Here is a 13,271-nt window from a genome sequence, read left to right as displayed (position 1 = left end):
ATTAGAGGTCGTTGTTTTACTTAATAAATGTTGTATAACCATCCGGGATGACAATAAACGAAGGAACTCTGATAGGTGAAGTAAACTGAAACTCAAAAGCTCATAGAAAGAGTTGAATCAGAGAAAATTAAAATGTATAAATATGTAAATCAAATTGGTTCCTGTTTTCATATTAATCACTGCAGCTTCAATTTTACACCCTTCAAGCTGTACAAACGTGCACTAAAGTCTTACTGAACTATTGATTTGATCAAATTATATAGAATTCAACTTATTGTATTATAATTAATATTATTGTTATTGTTGTTGTATTTGTTGTTGTTACTATATTATTATTATTGTCTACTAGACAACAACACGTGACAAATAGTGAAAATAATAGTGAGTTTTTCCGAGAAAAGTCCACAACTGACTAATTTAGTGACTCAGTTAAATTTATAAAAGTACTTTTTGCTCATCCCATTAGTCACCGACGTTACTCGGTGTGTTTCATCTCCCCGTGAGCACCGGCACACCGAGACACCTCCTCCCCAGAGATCAGCTATCAACAGCCACTTGACACTGAGAAAGGGAAACGAGACAGACATTTAAAACTCAGCGGTGCAGCCAATTGCATCCAATAATAATTTAGTTGCAATAGGACCGAAACTGTCTGGCAGCTCGTCTCCTCGAGCTGTGAAATATGTTCCAGAAATACCATGTGAGGAAAATGATGAAAAAAGTTCCTTAATTAATACCCCTTTTTTTTTTTTTTACCTTCAGGTTCCGTCTAATTTATAGGATAAAAATACCATTAACATTATTTGCCTTTTTTATCTCAATGTATTGGTGTAGTAAAAGCAATCCCAAAAAAAAAAAGTCAGATGTTTAATACACACATTAAAGAATAAATACATACGTATGCCCAAAATTGTTGAGGATTGTCTTTCCAATAGCATTTTTTTTCTTCTTTCATTTAGTTTTCGTTTTATTCAGTTAATTGTGAGTTAATAGTTCTAATTTTACATTCACGGCAAACAGAACCACAACTGAAAAAAAGGGCTGTGGAAAAAAAAAAAAAAAAAAAAAACACCTTTAATAATAGTCTAAAGCAATTCACACATATTTATTTCTGCATTTTTTAGAAGCTTCAAGCCAGGGAGTGAAATCCGGACAGGTTGTTATAGCTACGCAATCCACAGGGGTTCCGATGTCTATTTAAAACCCCCTCGGACCCTCCCTCTCTCTCTCTCTCTCTCTCTCTCTCTCCCTCTCTCTCTCTCTCTCTCTCCCCTTTAAACAACATTATATATCACACACACACTGCATGCTAATGCGACCAATTCTCAATGAGCACTAAAAACACATCTTTAAAATTAGCTCATTCCGTTGTCTGGGTTCAAGCTGCCTGACGAAGGCAACCGAGGGGAACACATCATCAGAATTCACCCTTTGGCAATACCTGCTGATTGGGTCCTTTTTTAAAAGAAGAAAAAAAAAGAGAAAAAGCAGCTTCATTTTTTTTTTTAAACTTTTTTTTTTTTTTTTTTTTTTTTTTTTTAAATATTTGGCTCCCGAGTTCTGCCACGTGCAGTCGTGAAAGATTTAGATTTTTTTTTTTCTTCTTCTGGGGAATAGAAATTTCAACAACAACAACAACAACAACAACAACAAGAAACAACAACAAAAAAAATCCATTCGTGCTGGATTTCGTTGTGTTTTGTATTTTATTTTATTTTTTTCCTTCCAAAAAAAATCTTCAGTGCGCACGTGCGAACGCGCGCATGGAGGCTTTCTGCTGGAGAAGTTTGAGCGAACCTTTAAGGATGATACACCTTGGATGTTTCCTGCTGCTCTGCGGGCTCACGCACGTCATGGCAAGTTATCCCATCTGGTGGTAAGTTTAATATTGATTTCATTTACACCCCGAACACGAATGGTTTATATTTTGTTTTTGTTTTGTGTTTATAACGATCCGTGTTGTGTGTGTGTGTGTGTGTGTGTCACTTTGTGAGTGGTTACACTCATCGTTTCGTTTTTTGACAGCGGGACAGGGAGCGAGAGGGGGGGGGGGGGGGGGGGGGGGGGTAGTTGTGTGAGACGGTTGACATTGAGGGGAAATGATGAGGGGTGTAATTCTGATGAGGGGAACAAGTGTAAAAAAACACAACTAATAACAACAACAACAAAAAATAATTTCTATCTATAGTGTACGTTTATTTTTTTAATGCTTTGGACATCAACATTTGCAGGAGGAACGATGCAATTTGACTGAGAGCATTTTTTAAATATATATATATATATATATTCAGAGTGCAGCAGGTGCAAAGTGTGTGTGCTTGCAAGTGTGTGTGTGTGTGTGTGTGTTGGGGGTCAAAGTGGCAAAGAACAAATCTTCAATCTTGCCCAGGGTTTAACCTTAAAGCTCGGGACAAATTGATAACATATGTATATGCATGGTCCATTCTTTATGTAATCTTTGTTATTATCTATGCTAATAATGAGGCTCGCACTCGAATCATTTCTGTTTTCATTATCAGATCAGGAAAACTTGTTTTCACTTCAAACATAACTGAAAGCTTAATAAACCATTTCACCAGTCTGAAGTGTGATGTAGCAGCATCATGGAGGATACATCCCAGTTTTCCTCACTTTGCAAATGTCTATCTTACATTTTTAATCGTTTTAAACTAAACAAAAAGCACAGAATCACTGCAGAACATAATGAGATTAAGTAAGTAAGTCATGGTGCAGCAGCTTTAATATTCCCGATATTTAAGAAAACTGACAAAAGTTGCAAATTAGCATTCTTGTTTGAGCAGTTTATTTTTTTCTGTTCCGTCTCAACTTCTTTAGAAGTTCTTGTCTGGTTGCATAATATCCAAAAATATATCGACGGCACCAAACCAACAACTGATGTGTTTTTATAAATATAAATACAAATAAAGGTTTTCCTAGATGTTGGTTTTCTTAATGGAGCTCCTGGTGGTAACACTGATGAGAAACTAATTACACGCACAGCTGGAAGGAAATCCTGATATATAATAGTGGAAGGAAAGAAAAGAAAAACTGACCCAAATGAGTAAAGTCCTGGTTCTAAAAGTTAGTGCACGGCAGATGCTCCACCAACTTGATGCTCAGTCTTATTTTGGTGTGTTATCACTTGATAAGATTATAATTTATGAGTGTGCCATGTTTTAGCTCTGATGATTGATGCACACAAATGGAAGAAAAAAAAGAAAATCCTCCATACACAAGCTTTTCTTTCTTCTTTTTGTCGTTGTTGTGCGCACACCCGGTTGCGAATGACACAACGAAAGGCAGGTTTTCCACTCTGTCACTGACCAAACTGCAGCACAACATCCGGTGTCGCAGGTTCGATTCCCGGGACAGTAACACGTCAGCTATCCGTGGCTCAAAGTGGCCATCGGGGAGCTGGATCACGCTCAACACCCCCCCCCCCCACCCTCCCCGTGCCACGGCAGTCTCTGGGGATAGGGATACGCACTAAGACAGGTTCCCGTCTGTCTCTACTCGACCTGCCATGACATAGCCTGGCTGCACCTCGCCACCCCCTTCCCCAGTCCACCCCACCTTAGAAGATAAATACCTGGAGGTGAAAGCTTGCCGCACATTCCTTTTCCCAAACATATTCTCTTGATGTCAAAGTCGGCTCCAAGGCCCCCGGGGCCCACGAGTAAAGTGGTAATTCTAAGGAACCCTGCTTGGGCTTGCTGAAATATGCATTAAAAACCTGTGCTGGATACACTTAGATGAGGAAAGGGGGGGGGGGGGGGGGGGGGGGGAGTCTGCACCGAGGCAACACTTTTATACGATATCTGCTTTACGTAAGTATTTATTTTGTAACAGTTTTCAAATCAAGTGTTCATTTGACGACGTAAACCTGAACGACGTCGGCAAATCCACTTTTTTTTGACCCACTTCCTCTGAATATGAGTCGGGTTTTTTTTTCGAGGGCAATGAAGGAATTTTCTCATGAAGCACAAAATAGATGCCACACACAAAAAAACAGCATTTAAGTTTAAATATTTGTTGGAGTTTTGATCCAACAATGCTGTTCTTCATGCAATAGTACCTTAAATAAATCACCCCCGATGGACAAATGCCCTGTCTCATCTCTTAGAGCATTTTCTGATACAGGAAGAGGTGGCATGGGTTCATTACTCTGCCCAACTGAGACTCAAAGACACACACGAGTGGAGCAGCACATTGTCTCATTATGGTGCATGCAAACATGAATCCTGAGGGGAAAAAAAAGGAAACACCGAAGACTCCCATACGACCTTTTATTCTGCACATTCGGTGCTTTATTACTAATGCAAAGAAATCTTGATGAAAACTGCCATTGGAAACCTCAGAGACGCGACATGTGTGTCCTCATAGAGGAAAAGAAAGCAGAGGAGGTTTTAACACCAGACTGACAGTGGACTACTTGTACCAAAAAATAAATAAAAAATGCAGGCCTCAAGGGCTTGTTTTCAACCTCCCATTCAGTCCCGGTAAACGTCTCACATTGTTGAGCCTCTCTGATGAATTGTTGTACACGTTTTTTTTTTTTTCTTCTTCTTCTTCTTCGCGTTTCTTTTGTGCCGCGTTAGTAGCAAGTTTCTACTGAGATGTGCTTCAGGGTGTACGGACCGACGAGGGGCCAAAGAGAGGTCATCGTGTCCTTGTTTACTGATGGATGTTGCAGACGGACTTGCAGACAAAAATACGATTTTTCCCCTCTAGGAGTCATTTTCGACTTGCCGTTAACCGAATGTCTCATTTATGATTAACTCTGGGCGAGAACGTCTGTGAAGAAAACCGGCGTGACACACCTCCGAGCACGACATTTGCTCGGAGGTGAAAATAACCTACGGTTTACTCACCTGTTACGCACACCTCAAAAAAAAAAACCTGACCTAAATCAGCTTTTTTTCGATTTAAAATATATATATATATATATATATATATATATATATATATATATATATATATCAAATGAAGTATTCAAGGTCAACTTTTTGCTGCCGTCAGAAGCGGTCAGCCAAGGGTCAGTTGGCTGAGGAGATCTTTTCACGGGGCTGTGAGCTTCTTTTTTTTTTGTTGAAGGCAGCAGCCTGAGGCCGGTGTCGGGGAGTTTTTTTTTTTAGTAATCTTGTTGTGATCAGCAATTAGTCCTTGAACAAGGAGCGAACGGGTCAACAGACAGAGAGCTAACTGAGCTAACGGAAGACTGCACACCTGCTCTCACGCTGCAACAACTACACCATCATCGAACCTGTGTCACCTGGATGAGGATGAGCAGGTCACTGCTGCCAGGGTTCTGTCCTTGAAGAGAAAGTTGAGGTGAAGTGTAGACTTGTTCTAGATCGCCGACAAGCTACTAAAGACAATAGGAACTCTTCCATTAATAATTGAGTCATCAACAATTCAATCAAAGCTCAGCAGCTCAGGTCATCTGGTCGTGTATTTATGTCCAAAGAAAATGTCATTTAACCTAAATGAATTAATAAATATGGTCACAACGTGTCCTTTAATGAACATTAAGGTGTGAATCAAACCAATTATCCACCTTTTCTTTTGTTGTTGTCAATAAGGCTCTCTCTCTCTCTCTCTGTGATGTCGAAACGCAAAACAGAATGTCGTGTTCAAGCAAAGAGAAAATGTTTCTTAAAATTGTCTGAATGATACAATAGATATCCCGTTCCTGTGATTACTAGTTCCTAAATGTCCTAATTGAGAGGACACGGGTAAAAAAAGAAAGACAGAGAGAAAGCAAAAAAAAAAAAGGGGAACGAGACAGAGAGATGTAATCAGCGAACCAAGTTTGCACTTGTTGTATCCCAGAATACCTTCCTCAAAGGAAAGGGGGGGGGGGTTGTTCTGTGTTACACTTAATACACTCTCTGAAGTTTCAATGTAGGGTTTACACTCTTATTACCCTAAGCCGAAGGCCTGTTAAGTGTGCGGACAGTTAATAACAAGGTGTAGTTTTCCAAGTTGTCAGCTTAAAGTCTATGAAGACCTCTAGATGCATTGTGGACTTTCATCTTAGACAGAAGCATCGCCTGCTTCTGTTGGAGCAGAGCTGCAATTTCAATACACACAAAGGCCAGGTGTCTGCACAGAGGGTAGTTGAAGGGATAAAGGATGGACGCCTAATGGTAGCATCTGACACGGCAAATAAACACACACAAATCAAAGTCAGACGTGAAATTACACCGCACCTGGAGAGGGAAATTAGTCGTCGTGGACTCAAAAAGACAAAAGGTCGTGGAAATGCACTAACTTCCCCGTCTCCTTGCAGGTCACTAGCAGTGGGCCACCAGTACTCGTCGCTGGGCACTCAACCCATCCTCTGTGGCAGCATCCCGGGTCTGGTGCCCAAGCAGCTGCGTTTCTGCCGGAACTACGTGGAAATCATGCCCAGCGTGGCCGAAGGGGTGAAGATCGGCATCCAGGAGTGCCAGCACCAGTTCAGAGGGCGCCGCTGGAACTGCACCACGGTCAATGACAATTTGGCCATTTTTGGACCAGTGTTAGACAAAGGTAATAACATCATCAGAGTGCACACATGCTACTTTTTCTTCATGCAGAACACCTCAAACACAGGTCTCCGACATTCGTGTTTCAACTCACCCCGGAAAAAAGGATTCCTGACTGTTTTTTTTCATTTGGCACCGTTTGCTTGGTTCATTTGGGATTAACCGGCAAAGCTATCAACCGAGTTCACCTTTACGAACCGGGCTTTCGAAAGGTTCAGACGAAACCAATGTTTTGGAAGCATTTGCAATAGTGCTATACCTGCCCATGAACACATCAAGAGTTCATTTATCAAAGTGAGAGGCTGTCAAGACTCTAGATAGCCAATAAATACGACAAACACAACAGCAACATATATATTCCACATAAAAAAATGACAACAAATGAATAGTCATAGTTGCATCATGTGAGATCTAACTCTATGTAACGATGGTCTTCGTGCAAGTAACATTACACCCACAACATATGTTTCTGGTCATTTCTTATAAGTTGGTACTTTAAACCACCTCAATGCTGATTAACTCTCTTCTTAACAATTCTATATTATGTCTGTGCTATATTTGCATTAGAAAAGCTGCTCTCCCCTTCGTGCATCATTCAATATGCTCATCCAAATCCTTGTTTAAATAGACTTTAGACTGAACAAGAGCTGCCTTTATGCATGAAATCATGTACACAATTAAGGCAAGTGAGTTCTGTCAGAGTTTTCTTTCGGAGGGAATCCCCTGTGATAGTTGCGGAATTCTTTCTAAATACATTTTTTTCCCCTGCCGATGTATGAGGAGTTTTAAGTATATGTCAATTCTGGTCTACTTACGGGATCAGGCTGCAGAAATCCCCCCATGTGCAGGCTTTTTAAAAAAAAAAAATGTTACCTTCCTTAGCTGTTTCGCCCTGTTTCCAGTCATTTTGCTAAGCTAAACTAAGCTAACCGCCTGATGTAGCTTCATTTGGTATCAATCTTCTCAGCTAACTCCCGTCACGTTTTCAAGCATCGCTTTAATGGCTTCAGCGAGTGGAGCAGATACTTTTTAAAAAAGAATTTTGTGTCCCAGGAGGTTCGTTTTTCTTTCTGTCCGCTACGTTGCGTCTCGCTAACTCTAAAATTAGTTACAAGCTCCAAAAGAAATTGAGAATGAACACTAAACACAGGAGTTGGGGAGAGGGGGGGAGGTGTTCAGGGCTTAACCTGTCACCTAGTTTACAGAAGATTGATGCAAACACAGAGGGTTGGAGGTTAGTTGGGGCAATTGCTTTTAATAAACTCCTGAGCCAGTTGATAGAAGAGGCTTGAGCTCAAGTAGGTGGCTAACGATAGGGGTTCTCAATCCGAGCCCTTTTGTGGTGCAAAATGCCACCACATCTCTCCCATTGCCTCCCCTCCCAGGCCCTTAATTGCAGGGGTACTGAGTGGAAAGAGGAGGCAGCTACTGGGCTTTAGTAAATCATTTTGATTGGATTAAGGTCACTGAGGCCCTTAATAATGTGAGAGGTCAAAGTGGCTGGATTAAGTGCCTTTGTCAGAGGCCAATGAGAGTGACTCAGGGGCTCACAGGCCTTTGATAGGGCTTAGTAGGAGAGGGCTTCCATTTCATTGGATTTGATTGATGCTGGTGTTTGTCTGTGCAACAGGGCCATTGTCCTCACTGGTGTCTGTTTGTCTGCGTTTCAGACTGTTGTGTGTCGGTTTCCTCCTGCCTTTTTTCTGGGGGCCAAAGCTGAAAGGAAGAAGAAGGCTCCTTTACAGGCTTCGGGGGCTTAGTTCCTATCAGTTAGCCCATCACTGCCCCATGTCCTCCTCACCTTCACGGAGGACATTAGAAGTTTGTTTTACATAGGTGGATTAAGCACTGGATAAATACTAGAAGAATGAAAAGACATGGACCTTTTACGGAGAGGAGGCCATTCTGTGAATTGAGTTGAGACTACAGTTTAAAAGAATAGAAGGGACATTTTTTATTCTTCTGCTTCTGCTTGTGGAAAAATGCTTTGATTCCTGACATAACCTCCCTTTCAAATACAAAATGCATAAACATACTCGTACGTTGACTCTTCCATCTAAATGCACATTGTCACGCAGACCCACACCAGACCTCACGCACCAAAACATGAAAGAGTTAAGTTACTCCTTTTTAAAATTAGCACATACTTCTTCTATGTGCCTGTCCTCTCTCCCTTCCACATGGCCTGATCCTCCCTCTCTCTCTCTACGTGTGTCTCTCACTCCACACCCCAAATCACGAGCCCTACCTCGAGGCTATGTCTGCGTCAGCGCTCATTAATTTACATTAACTAAAGTGTCAAAACATGCACCGCTGGAATCTGCCTGTGATGAAAGGTAATAGAAAGTTCCACAGGTGTTGTTGGTCCGCGGGAGCCGATCCCAGAGTTGCTTCTGCATTCTTTGTGTTTACGGAACACCCACCGGCTACACGGACGTGATCAGGCTCCAGTTCACGAGTCGTGAGATAGAATTAGAGAGGGCCACTTTGCCACAAAAAAAAACTTGGGACAGTCGCAATTTCTGCAGGTGTTACCTCCCACACAGGTAGAGACGTGCATCGTCACTATTCTACTTGAAACCATTAAATTCAAGTGAGGTTTACAGGAAACTCTTATTGCGTATTAAATAAAAGCATTTGGCATGTATTGCAAAAAATGTCATAACTCTGACGTCCCTGTAGGTACCTCTGCCTTGCCTGCATTCTGTATATACGGAAATCCACCTAATAAATTAACCTAAATCATTAAGTCCCAACTAAACTAACTGGGAAAAGGTCAGGTGATGTGGGTTACGACCTATGACCTGAGGATGAGAAAGTGTAACTATTTAGGATGAGCTAAGAGGTCTGTGCTTCTCGTGAGACGTATGTCTCAGCATGCTGGGGGAGGGAAACTAGCACACCAGTATATCATTAACTCTGGGCAAGAAAGAAAGAAGGGGTGTGGTAAATGGAGTTGATGGGGGGACCTTAGCCCCACTCCCTGCTGGGCACTGCTCAGAGCACAATATCTTCGCAACCATGAGATTAAGCAGGAGAAAAAGTGCTTTTCCCCATTCACACGCCCTTTAGATTGTTTTATTAAACCATTTGAATAGGGATTTCCCCGTCTGCCGACAAGCGGGGTCCAGCCCATGCATAGTTCTCTGTTGCTATGACTTAACTTGGTCCCCACTAATCACTGGCCAGGGCAAATTTCATATAAAATATCTGGGGCCATTGTGGGACTAACACAGCGTGACAGTGGCAGCACAATAGGGGATTCAACCCCCCAGCAGGTTGTAGGGACCACTTGGCCTGCCGGGGTCTGGCAAAGTTTTGGCGGAGGAGCGTTGTCGGAGTGTAGTTGTCCTGAAATACCATAAATTGGTCGTAAAAATCAAGAGAAGCTGAGCGACTAATGTAAGAGCTGGGAGTTTCCAGTTGAAGTAAGTGTTATCACAGCTGTATAAGCTAGAAGTTCTGAAAGATATTTTTCGAAAATTTGAACCATTTGTATAACGTTTGTTGGCTTTTTTCAGAAATACGCTTTTCCAATTGAACCCAGGTTCTCATGGTGGTGTTGAGGTGTATCTGGAGGCTCATAAACCACCTGTGTATGCGCGTGTCAAACATGTTTCGCGGTTGAGTGGTCAGAACAAAAACAACAGATTTTATCGACTAAAGAAACTTATGGGTTTGCAGCTTATTGGTGAACGATGCTGCACAGCCAGTGAGAGATTAGGAGTGTTGTGGAGAGGGGCATCATTGCTTGGCATAGATAATCATAGGCTTGAATGCAGTTCATCTTCATGCGTTTGCGTCAATACCTTGTATTATGCATATATTGATAATATAATGTAAAGGACTATATTTCGTCAGGGTTAATATTCTCTGTATTTGTTGGAAATCAAGGCACTTTAAGGCTTTATTAGCGAGGTGCTGTCAATCTTTTCTTTTTTTTTTCCAGGATGCCTCGTCCACTCACACACAGATTACACCGGGACATATTTATTTATTTTTGCCCTGATCCTTCTCCTTTGTTCATTTTGTCCACAAAAAAAAAATCCTCTCTTCCACCCCCTTTTTTTTTTTTTTGCATCTGCAGCATCAATGCCATCGTGAATGAATTCCAATGGAGTCCCCCAGGGTCCCGTTCTGGGTCCACATATCTTCACACTTTTCATAAATAACGACAAAACTGCTTCGACGCGCTCAATTGTGTCAGGTGATATATGGTCTTGTAGATCAGAGAAGACGCTAACTGAGCTGAAACGTTGGTTCGAATGACCCAACTTAGATATATATGGCAAAGGAAACCTTTTTTTTCCGAACCTTGACATTTTATATTCATCGAGGACTAACACCGTAGACATGCACCTCCGCTCGCTCGTGGAAAAACACATGAAGATGAGGCGATACGTTATGTATCACCGTCGAGGGTTTCCTCATGTTGTGGTTTACACAATCTTACGTCCCTCAGCTACCTTAATTGCAAAAAATAAACATTGCAATTAACCAAGTGAAATGATCCGTGGTGCCATCCAGCAAGGAGAGCAGAGGTTCAGATGTATTGGGAACATTAGTGTGGGTTTTACAATAGCAGCATGGAGTGGGTGGTGGCAGCCTTGTGGTAGAGGATGCCAGTAGACCTTTTCTCTTGCATCATTGTTCCTAATGCCCTTTAGTCCTCAAACTGGTTGGAACCTGCTGTAAGGGAGGAGTTCCTACTCCCTTTTAGCTTTTACACTCCTCCCTTCTTTCTTTTTTTTTTCTTCTTTCCCACTGTCGTTCTTGTTCTTTGGAGAGAAGCATGCACTGCCACTTTATCTCTCACACACACACACACACACACATGCACACACACGATCCCAAATGTCATTGTTGATCTTTAACCCTCTCTGTCGATTTTTTCTTTACTCTCCGATGGTTAAAAAAAAAATCACATTTACACCCGCGGTGTTTCTATTTTCTTCCATCTATCCGTCTTTTTTTTCTTTCTTCTTCTTCTTGTGTGCAAGACCGTACAAGTACATCAAATCGAGGCAAAATCCCAGTTATGATGAAGCAAGGAATGCTAAAACAAGCATTCGAAAGGTCTCATTTTTGACTGTGAAATGCCGTTTGGGGATTTGCACATCTGGACCCTGCAGTCCCATCTCCATGTTGTGTCTATGATGCGTCCCTACAGTGTGAGGCAGTTTCCTACCCTTTCAAAAGCTTAATTGAGTCCCTTAATTATAGGCCTGTCAGGCCCGTCTCTTCCTCTCATCTATCTGGAGGATCCTGATCCCTGTGAGTCATGAGTTAGCTATGTCAGACAGAGGCATATAGAGGCCTTTCTGGCCTTATCCAGAGACAGGATGATTGATGTCTGCGCTGAATGAACATACCTCGGGAGATACAACCTGAACATGTGTAGCCAACTTTTCAGTTATGTATAGTTTGTGAGATATTGTCACGTTTGCATATACATACAATCGTGCGAGACCTAACACAAGCAGATATTCCTGTAAACAGGCGGTGACCTACATTATTCCGGCAATTACAGCTACGACTTTTCTATAAGTCTGAACTTCTCTTTCCAGCCACTCGAGAGTCCGCGTTCGTTCACGCCATCGCCTCGGCGGGAGTGGCGTTTGCAGTGACCCGTGCCTGCGCTGAGGGTTCGGCCACCATCTGCGGTTGCGACACGCGCCACAAGGGCCCCCCCGGCGAGGGGTGGAAGTGGGGCGGCTGCAGCGAGGACGTGGAGTTCGGGAGCATGGTGTCCAGAGAGTTCGCCGACGCCAGGGAGAATCGCCCCGATGCGCGCTCGGCCATGAACCGCCATAACAACGAGGGAGGAAGAATGGTGAGTTAACTTTAAGAAAAATATATATATATATATATACACTTTTGCTGATTGTCGCTTTCAGATATTTGATCCACGCCCCTTTTCTCTTGATTCTTAGTCCCTCAACGACAACATGTTCCTCAAGTGTAAGTGCCACGGGTTGTCGGGCAGCTGCGAGGTCAAGACGTGCTGGTGGTCTCAGCCCGACTTCCGGGTAATTGGCGACTACATGAAGGATAAATATGACAGCGCATCCGAGATGGTGGTGGAGAAACACAAGGAGTCCCGCGGATGGGTGGAGACCCTGAGACCCAAATACAACTACTTCAAACCCCCGACAGAGCGCGACCTGGTCTACTACGAAAGCTCGCCCAATTTCTGCGACCCCAACCCTGAAACCGGCTCCTTCGGGACCCGCGATCGCGTCTGCAACCTGACGTCCCACGGCATCGACGGCTGCGACCTCCTCTGTTGCGGCAGAGGACACAACACCAGGACTGAGAAGAGAAAGGAAAAGTGCCACTGCATTTTCCACTGGTGCTGCTACGTCAGCTGTCAGGAGTGCGTGAGAGACTACGACGTGCACACCTGCAAGTAAGGACGTCCGGTTTCTCGAAAAAAACAACAACCTCTTCCACCAAAATCAGGCGGAGGGACGAATACAGCGACTATAAAGCGGTCCGACCTGTCCGTGGACTCCAGAGACTCGACGGCCCTTCCGTATTGTGCCGCGATACAAAAAAAAAAAAAAAAGAGCCCGTCTCCGCTTCGATCGAGGGTCGAGTAAGATGTCGACGTCCCAAAAGCCTTCATCCATATGAACCATGCAGACGGTGATGATGACAACAATGTCCGTATCTCCAGCGAAGACGTGGGAAAGTACCGTGGGCTAATTTGACAAACACCATATTGGTGTATTTTTCTGT

At 42.9% G+C, this 13,271-nt stretch overlaps 1 protein-coding gene across 1 annotated transcript; it reads left to right on the top strand.

Moving 5' to 3' along the window:
* The first annotated feature begins 1,765 nt into the window (after nt 1–1,765).
* On the top strand, nt 1,766–12,943 carry wnt3a (wingless-type MMTV integration site family, member 3A). Its single transcript, XM_034555783.1, has 4 exons — nt 1,766–1,876; nt 6,293–6,534; nt 12,098–12,363; nt 12,464–12,943. The coding sequence occupies exons 1-4, from the start codon at nt 1,806–1,808 to the stop codon at nt 12,941–12,943; spliced, it is 1,059 nt and encodes a 352-aa protein (XP_034411674.1). The 5' UTR covers nt 1,766–1,805.
* The last annotated feature ends 328 nt before the right edge of the window (nt 12,944–13,271 follow it).

Source organism: Cyclopterus lumpus, chromosome 17 (assembly GCF_009769545.1).
Source record: "Cyclopterus lumpus isolate fCycLum1 chromosome 17, fCycLum1.pri, whole genome shotgun sequence".
NCBI lineage: Eukaryota > Metazoa > Chordata > Actinopteri > Perciformes > Cyclopteridae > Cyclopterus > Cyclopterus lumpus.
This window is presented reverse-complemented; position numbering and strand designations above follow the sequence as displayed.